Source organism: Triticum aestivum, chromosome 7D (assembly GCF_018294505.1).
Source record: "Triticum aestivum cultivar Chinese Spring chromosome 7D, IWGSC CS RefSeq v2.1, whole genome shotgun sequence".
NCBI lineage: Eukaryota > Viridiplantae > Streptophyta > Magnoliopsida > Poales > Poaceae > Triticum > Triticum aestivum.
The window spans coordinates 577,611,862-577,621,469 of record NC_057814.1 but is presented as its reverse complement, the minus strand read 5'-3'; the positions used below and the strand labels follow the sequence as shown (position 1 = coordinate 577,621,469).

Genomic DNA, 9,608 nt, shown 5'->3' with positions numbered 1-9,608 from the left:
ATCAGACTGTACCAGGGTTTTTAAAATCTAAAGTCATGGTTTGAATTCTATCCATCCGCCAATTTTCGAGAACTTTAACCACCGAATAAGGCACGAAATTAGGTTAGTGTCTTTTCTTACAAATACATGGCCGACAGGGAAAACATACCCGAATTTAATTAACCTATTTCTCTATCAAATATCTCTATAACGGCTGGTACGACTGATGTGCCAGAATCACCACAATTTTGCCAATCATTTTTTCTACTCTTGGAAACGGACCTCGGGCAGCCAAGTACAAATACACAAATCTGTTCATGCGTGCGTCATGCATACGTGTGACAGCGCGAGGGAGGAGAAGAAAAAATAAGAGCTCCTTAGCATTTGGCGCCTTCTCTCTCCGGCCCTCATCTTTTTGTGAAGCCATCCACGTTTTCCCTCCGCCTTAACTGCTTCTCTCCTTCCTCCCTCCGTCTCCCACTCTCCATCTCCTTCCTCCTCCGTCGCATCACCCAGTGGTTGCACACACGGACAGATCGACCAACAAACTTCCCAGGCGCCGCGGGAGCCCACGCAGAAATTAACGGAGGGCCGGACCGATCTAACCGTGGGCGAGCAAGACCGGCCAGTGGGCGACCGCCGGAGAAGCGCGGGATTCTTGCCCCGTCTCCCAGCCGCCGGGTTTTGGCCGCAGACGCCGGAGCGGCGGGTTTTCGCCATGGATGTGGAGGGCGCCGCCGTTCAGCCGAGGAAGAAGAATTCTTGGGTAAGTATGCTCGACTCCTTCCTAGATTTGTTGAGAGTTCTTGGCTAATTAATTCGTTTGTTCTTGTGTGCCTGGAGTTGCGTTGCCCCAGTCAATTGCATTTTCTCGGGGCCTTGTTCCTGGAATACTCCCACCGCTTGCTCTTGCTTGGATCTTCTTCTTTTTTTCTATCCTGTAGCTCTAGTGCAGTCCCTGTTTAATTCTTTTCTCGAGTATATTCACATACAGAGAAAAAGGTGTGTGTATCTGGAGAAAGGATAGATACTCTGTCTAGTTCCCAGCATCAGCATGGCTCCTCCTCCAAGAAAGGAAAATGTTTGCAGCGTGCATGGCTCCTCCTTTCTCACTGGTGAAGTTACTTTTACTGTACATGGAAAAATTGTCTGCGTGTTATTACTAGCTCGGCCAGGGATCATCTCGATTTTGCACGGGTTTCCTTGAGGAATTAATGCTCTGATATCGGAGATATTTTACGAGAGCTGTTTTTTGATGGTTCGGTGGTTTTCACTTTCAGTGAGATGCCGGTAAAATTCACTGAGTTTGAATCATTTGACAATGAAATACTTACCTTTCGGTCAAAATATTTTAGTCATTTCAACAGTACACAAATTTCTAAATAAAATATTAGATATTTTTCTTTAAAAAAACAACTTTTTGAGTGAACGTTTTGATCCTTTGACCAAATGCAAACCAAAATAGATGAATTTAACTTAATTTCATCGATCACAGTCGCAGCTGAAATACTTCTAAAATTGGACTTCAAAACCTACCAGGTCTACTCCTGAATTCTGGAGTGGTTATTCTGAGTAGGAATTAATTGGCATGCCATGCATAGATTCTACTTCTGCATAGTAAAGTAAGCACTTCCTTCTTGTGTCTAAATCAGCCTTGTCTAGTCCCCGGTCCATGTCTATTTCTTGGAAGCATATGTCGCTTGCCAAAAGCAAAGGTTTCATTTCCCTCTCAGATCAGATCACCATTTATGGTCAAAATGGACACATCGGTTTGGTCTTAGCTCAGACTTCCCTGTCTGAGGTGAAGCTACGTTCTCCCTACCCATTTAAGGCTTCCCTTTCTAGCTTGGTTTCAGTTTCCACTGTTTTGACCCATGATTTCAACCGAGTACACATATTCATTCATAATTCAAGTTGCTTGGTAATAACTTTTGTGGTAATTAATTGATTGATTAAACATGTCCTTATCTATCTGTGCCTATGCAGGGATGGCAAAAAGGGACGCTTCTGCTGGCGTACCAGAGCTTCGGCGTCGTTTACGGCGACCTTTGCATATCGCCTGTCTACGTGTACAAGAACACCTTCTCTGGGAAGTTGCGTCTCCACGAGGAGGATGAAGAGATCCTCGGCGTGCTATCGTTGGTTTTCTGGAGCCTCACCCTCGTACCGCTCCTCAAGTACATCATCCTCGTCCTCGGCGCAGACGACAACGGAGAAGGTAGGCGTGTTCGTGTCGGGACTCGGGGTTCTCTCTTCCACTATCTAAAATTATCGGGAGTTATACGGCGCGAACGTTTGCACTGACATGTCATCGCGCGAGCTCTGCAACGTTGCATCGGTTTGTTGCTATGCGCAATGTGCATCTGGATGCATGTTCACCGTGATAATGACATGACCGGCTAACCGCGTGTGCACCGCGCGGTAGTGCAATCCAAAATATACTAGTACACATGTTCGGGTTGGAGGAGTTCTTTTTCATTACCTACCTAAAAATGTGTAATTTTTTTGAAAAGGAGGAAGTGGCGGAGCGTAAAACAAAACCAAAACCATGCCAATAGCTTGCTCAGTGGTCCATCTTTTGTTATTGGGCCAAATCTACACCAAATCCTGAAAGAAAATCCAGAGAAAAGGATGGGCCATGGCCCGGTTTGGTCACCACAAGGCTCCTTCCCCTGGGTAGCAAGCAAATAGGCATGCTTGTGACAAGGGAATGCTTTTTCATTAATTACCTGAAAAAAGAAACGGTTTCTAAAAAAAACCTGAAAAAAGAAACGCGCATGCTTTTGCTGTCGGGATACTCATCCAAAATGTAAATTTAATACTATCTCCGATCCATATTAATTATCGCTGATTTAGTACAAATACAATTAATATGGATGGATCGGGGGAGTATTCTAGGTATTTCTGTGCAAGTATTTGATACATATTTTTTGGCAAAATAAAATGTGATGTGCAGGTGGCACGTTCGCACTGTACTCCCTGATGTGCAGGCGCTCCAGGATGGGGCTTCTCAACAGCTTACACGCCGGCCACGGCTCCGTGTCGTCGTACAACCAGGACGAGCCCTGCAAGGAGACGCGGAGCAGCCTGGCCATCAGAGGGTTCTTCGAGAAGCACCACTCGCTGCGCGTCGTGCTGCTGCTGTTCGTCCTCATGGGCACCAGCATGGTCATCGGCGACGGCGTCCTCACCCCGACCATGTCAGGTGAACCGACGACGAAACCTCGCTGATCTCCTGCATCCAGCGAAATGTTCCCAACTGAAACTGCACTTCTGCTTGTTCATCGGATCTCCGTGGTAGCTGACAGGGTTACTTACATGATTTCCTGCAGTGCTGTCGGCAGTCTCCGGCCTCAGGATCAAGTTCCCAGAGCTACATGAAAGTAAGCATGCACCCAGCTGGGACACTGTCTTTCTGAAGGTGCAACTGATCGATGATTCTGGGTTGCAGACTACACGGTGCTGCTCGCGTGCGTCGTGCTGGTGGGGCTCTTCGCGCTTCAGCACTACGGGACACGCCGCGTCGGGTTCCTCTTCGCGCCGATCCTGCTCTCCTGGCTCGCCTGCATCGGCGGCATCGGGATCTACAACATTTTCAGGTGGAACCCGACCGTCGTCCGCGCGCTGTCCCCGTACTACATCTACAACTTCTTCAGGAAGGCCGGCAGGGACGGGTGGAGCTCGCTGGGAGGGATTGTGCTCTGCATCACAGGTTGGTTTCATCACACATTTTGTTTATCCTCCAGGACGAATCATGGTTGCTTACGGCTACGGATTTTCAGGCGCTGAGGCAATGTTTGCTGACCTCGGGCATTTCTCGAAGCTTTCACTGAGGGTGAGTTCCCCATTATCTAGTAAAACGGGCAAGGCGTTTTCCATTCATTTGAGCGTCTGAAAGCATCTTTACTGTGATTCTTTGTTGAACACTGTTTTACTGTGATTTGTTTCGTTGCTTTGTCATGGCAGCTCGGGTTCACGATAGTTGTGTATCCTTGCTTAGTTCTGGCCTACATGGGGGAGGCCGCCTATCTGTCGAAACATAGGGAGGATCTCCAGAGCAGCTTTTACAAAGCTCTTCCAGGTGAGGTGCCAAATAATGCTTCCACAGATTTGATGCAAGAATTCCATTTCATTTTGCTATCGTCATTTTTTTACCCCAAAAAGACATATATGTTGCCATTACCATGGTGTACTCATTTCTTTGTGGATAAAGGAAGGTATGCATCCTTGCCTCTGCCTCGTATGCTGTACATACCCACAATATTAACAACATCAAAACATACCTGCTTACAAAAGGGAAACTACGACGAACGAATATGGTAGGTTAGCTTCGACGAAAATACCACCACCTGGCTTGTGGCGGCTTGCGTTGGTAACCCTAAGTTGGCACGCGACAATAGATCTAGTATGGCGATGTGGAAATCATTGCCGGGACAACACCTTCATGAAGGGGACGATTCTCATATGTGACATTGATGGGTCCAACCAACGAACGCTAAACCTATAGTTTTCACACAAAGTTGGAGCTCCATGACCACACCTTCTGTAAGGGATTAACACACGTACATTGACATTACTAGATCTATCAAGTGAAGACAATATCAACTGTTTTCACACCGATGTGGTGCTCGTACAACCACACAGTACTCTCATCGCTTCATCCAACCATCGAAGGCAAGACTGGTATACACCAATTATGAGGACAACCATCTTCTACCTTACCGACCCCTAATGTGTACGGTGGAAAAAAGATCACTACCTGACGCTACTATTGAATTCATGCTCCAGTCAACTCATTCAAAAGTCCGAACTGATGAAGAGAGGCGGGCAATATATTTCAACACTCCCCCTCACGTCTAGGCTATTTTAGTACTTAGACGTGGGATCGATGTAGGCCGCAGAATCGTTTTATTTAATACTGCGTTGGCAGGGTCTTGAACTCAAGACCTCTTGGCTCGAATATCATATTGAATTCATGCTCCAGCCAACTCATCCAAAAGTCCGAACTGATGAAGAGAGGCGGGCAATATATTTCAACAGCTACATCATCGTCAGCTTTGAAGTAGGGCACCGCCCCTTAACGACCTATTATCTAGATAGAAACCCTTACTACCCGAGAAAGCAAGGACGTAGGATTTGGAGTCGGGCACCACCGCTTATTGACCCCTATTCCGTACAAAGACAATCTCTAGCTACGTGACACACAAACAAAGTCAGCTTTCGAGCACGTCACCGCTCCTTATCGACACCTATTTTTTTCAAGAGAAGCCCCCCCCCCCTACTACCCGACGATCGTCGTAGCTAACACACAATACCAAAAATGTGCCACTAGTAGTAATTGATCGATGTACTATATATAGAATTTACCCTAGGCAGGGTCACCCATGAAGTAACTCACGGGAGCCTAGATACTTCCACCTTTTCGAGAAAGTGTAAAAACATCACGGTCAATTGATACATAGACGGGACTTTGCAAAAAGAGCTTTGTTACACTTACACAAAGGTTTAGCTACGGAATTTACTTACATGGTGATGTGAGCTTGTTTGATTGGATAGCACAGGGGGCCACTGTGAAATTCAAGGGGTGGAGATTAGTGGGTATTCATAGGTGTAATTTTTTTTTTGTAAAAGATGGTTTACTTTAAATCTCCACAAATTTTGAAAAGTGCAACCCGACATAAAAAGTCACAAGTTGCACCTTTTACTAAGCTAAAATTGCACTCTTCTAAATCGGTTGAGACTTAAAACAAATCTTAATCGATTAAGACATAGACGCCTTTGCAAAAACAATTTCCTAATCCCAATCGAGATTTTGTCTAGTCCCAATCGATTAAGAAAAGTTCAATTTCAGTTTGGTGAAGAGTAAAACCTCCACTTTCTCTGTTACTAATTCTAAATGGATTGAGATTTCTTTTAAGTCCAATCCATTTTGGAAAGTAAAATTTAGTGAAAAGATTTCCCCCCATGAATACGCAAAAGCTTTGCATATTTTTTCATTGATAGAAGAGTAGAAAATGCATGGTACAAGGGCAACTTGCAAGCACGTACACAACGATGGGGTCCTCTACCACCACAATGTTATTGAGGGTTACGACTCAGGGATTAATATGGCTAAACCTTTTGTGGCGGCGGCATGCCCACATGCAAGCTTCATCATGGATTGTGGGAGTGTTTGGATCGATTCCTACCCGGCAGCTCACCTGCCAGGCGGCAATCCCAACTCCGGGCATCCCAAATTGGACGCCTGAGAATGCTGCCTGGGCCAGGCAACTTTTCCAGGAAGCTGACCAAACTATCCCATGTGCACAATGCACGCGACGGAGGGGCATTCCCCAAAGAAGAAACGATCGGTCCATTGCTTCCAGAGCCTCTAGCCGATGAGAATGGCAAGGGAGGTGATGGCGATGCCTCGGTGTAAGCAGTCGGTCAAGCAAGGGATGGCAGAGGTGAGCTAGGCCATGAAGTCATCGTCATGTCGCGGGTGATTGGCGGTCAGGCAGCACCATGCGAGCACCTCATGCCAAACATGTCATGAAAAGGAGCAGACCGTGAGGAGATGCTGCACCATTTTAGGCTCCTGGTCGCAAAAGGGACGAATGGTGTTGTGAGGGAGGCCATTGCAAGTGAGGCGATCAACAGTCCAACATTTACCTTGCAGGGGCACCAAAAGGAAAATCTCAATGCAAATGGGAGCCCACAATTTAGTCAAAAATGCAGTTTATATTACTTCATCCTATTCATGAATGTTATAGTTTGGAACTAAGATTGGACCAACCTTAGTTCAAAAGTGCGATACTTATTTTCAATCGGAGGCAGTATTATTTACACCTACTTTATCCCGTGCAAGTTAAGTTTAGTTAGAAGTGCATCTTCTTTTGAGGTTTTTTGCGGTGAGTTAAAAGTGCATCTTGCACTACTTTTCAGAACTAGTAAATCTGAACATGCAATGCACGTTGATATTAAGCAGTATATTAATTGCACGTAGATATTAGATAAGATATTATTTACTTGTTAATTATGTAATTTGTACTGGAATGTTTATTTGGTATGATATTAACTACACGTTAAACGTGTTGAACGCTCACCAGCAGCCCGAGTCGTTGGATTGATCTGGTTTGATGACCGGGATTTGTTGGATGTGCATCTTTGGGTCCTTTTATATCCCAAATGCTCCGTGCCACAATGTGGCATGAAGCACTCCGCCGCTAACGTTTTTTATAACTGAAAGTTGCCATCCGATAAGAAAAAACAAACTCTTCAAAAAAACTGGAACTTGCTATCTGAAAAGAATTTTTCATGTTTAAAATTGTCATCTTGCGTCACTAAACTTGTAATAAAAGACATTCGGAGTTGTTATGTCTTCGTGCCATACGTATGGCACTTATCAGGGTCCTTATATCCCTAACCAGAAAATAAAATGTAGAAGTCATATTTAGCATTTTGTTTCATGTGGGCATGCATGCTTTTTATAATATATTTCCTATCACGTTCTAAATTTGACTGAACTTCGGCCCGTGTTATTTTTCTGCGAATTCAGACCGTGTGTTCTGGCCTGTTCTGTTCATCGCAACACTGGCCACCGCCGTCGGGAGCCAAGCGATCATCTCCGCCACGTTCTCCATCATAAGCCAGTGCAGGGCCCTGGGCTGCTTCCCGCGCATCAAGGTGGTGCACACGTCCAGCCATGTCCACGGCCAGATCTACATCCCGGAGGTGAACTGGACCCTCATGTCCCTCTGCCTCGCCGTCACCATCGGCTTCCGGGACACCGAGATGATCGGCAACGCCTACGGTACGAACCTACGACGCGCCATTCTTGTTGCCTTGAAACGTCGCTAATTTTGCTAATTATTCGTTTGATCTGTGCTCGTCTCAGGGCTGGCCGTGATCTTGGTGATGTTCGCGACGACGTGCCTCATGTTCCTGGTGATCACCACGGTGTGGAACCGGTCGGTGCTGTGGGCGGCGCTCTTCGCCGCCGGCTTCGGGTCCATGGAGCTGCTCTACCTCTCCGCGTGCCTGGCCAAGGTGCCCCACGGCGGCTGGCTGCCGCTGCTGCTCTCCCTGGCCACGCTGCTCGTCATGTCCGCGTGGCACTACGGCACGGCCAAGAAGCAGGAGTACGAGCTGCAGAACAAGGTGTGCCTGGACCACTTCATCGGCCTCAGCTCCGGCATGGGCCTCGTGCGCGTCCCCGGGGTGGGCTTCGTCTACTCGGACTCCGTCGCCGGCGTGCCGCCCATGTTCGCGCACTTCGTCACCAACTTCCCGGCGTTCCACCGGGTGCTCGTCTTCGTGTCGCTGCAGACGCTGACCGTGCCCAAGGTGCCGCAGGAGGAGCGGTTCCTGGTGGGCCGGATCGGGCGGCCGGAGCACCGGATGTTCCGCTGCGTGGTCCGGTACGGGTACAAGGAGGGCCGGTGGGACCACTTCAACTTCGAGGACCAGCTGCTGGTGAAGGTCCTGGAGTTCCTCCAGCTGCAGCAGGCGGACGGCGACGGCGAGCGGTGCAGCACCGGGTCCGGCGAGATGTCGGTCATCCCGGCCGCGCCCAGCCAGGCCGTCGTGGACGCGCTGGCGTCGATGAGCTCCGGCGAGATCGAGTACTACGCCGGCGGCGGCGCCAAGAAGGTGCGGTTCGAGGAGTTGCCGGCGGCGTGGAGGCGGGAGGAGACGATGTCGGAGGTGCGGGAGCTGCTGGAGGAGCGGGAGGCCGGGGTGTCGTACATGATCGGGCACACCTGCGTGTTCGCGCACGAGTCGTCGTCCGCGGTGAAGAAGTTCGCCGTCAACGTCGTGTACGGGTTCCTCCGGCGCAACTCGCGGAGGCCCGCCGTCGTGCTCGGCATCCCCCACACCTCCCTCATCGAGGTCGGCATGGTTTACAGGGTGTGACTCACATTGCCTCGCTGGCCGCCCCGATCGCTCGCTCGCTGAAGAAGAAGAAGAAGCGTAGTTGTAGGCTACAGTAGCTCAAGATAACTGAAGAATAACAACACCTCGTTGCTGCTGAAATGAAAATCAACATAGCAAGCCGTCACATCTGGTTTAACTCTGCCGGCAAAGAAGTAACAAGAGAAGCATGCAGACCGATTGCCCACCGCTCGCTCGCTTGAATAGTTGTAGGCTCAAATGTGACTGAAGATAACTGAGGCCTCGTTTGGTAGATGGGGATTTTATGGGATTTGGTGAATCCCTCTATTCTATCCAATCCTCTCAAGTACATAGGTTGATTACATGAACCAACAAATAAACAGCAAGTTGACTGCCTCCAACGAGCCATCAGACCATAAAAAAAATACAAGAGATGTTTTGCTATTCCCTTCTGTTCTTTTTAGTTTGCACTAGCAAAAAGGCCCGTGCGTTGCAACGGGAGAAAAAAAATTCACTCATATCTCTAGCTGGGCCAGTTGGACAAACTGTGTGTGGCCGGTTGGCAGGTTATGAGGTCGAACCCTCTCCTCGGCAATTTTATTTTTCTCCGGACCTGGGCCACAGTGCGCCGCTAGATGGGCTTCCTCTGTTGGGCCAAAACGGGTGGCAAGTAACGAAACCAAATAGCGTACGTGAAATTAATTAAAGTGGGAATAAACGAAACGGGATGAAACCAAGAATATCACCTCCCTTTA

General features: G+C 48.1%; 1 protein-coding gene across 1 annotated transcript; it reads left to right on the top strand.

Moving 5' to 3' along the window:
• Window positions 1-393: 393 nt before the first annotated feature.
• Window positions 394-9,190, top strand: LOC123166095 (probable potassium transporter 13). Its single transcript, XM_044583857.1, has 9 exons — window positions 394-745; window positions 1,966-2,197; window positions 2,936-3,184; window positions 3,312-3,362; window positions 3,431-3,691; window positions 3,762-3,814; window positions 3,946-4,060; window positions 7,517-7,771; window positions 7,856-9,190. The coding sequence occupies exons 1-9, from the start codon at window positions 698-700 to the stop codon at window positions 8,872-8,874; spliced, it is 2,283 nt and encodes a 760-aa protein (XP_044439792.1). The 5' UTR covers window positions 394-697; the 3' UTR covers window positions 8,875-9,190.
• Window positions 9,191-9,608: the final 418 nt, after the last annotated feature.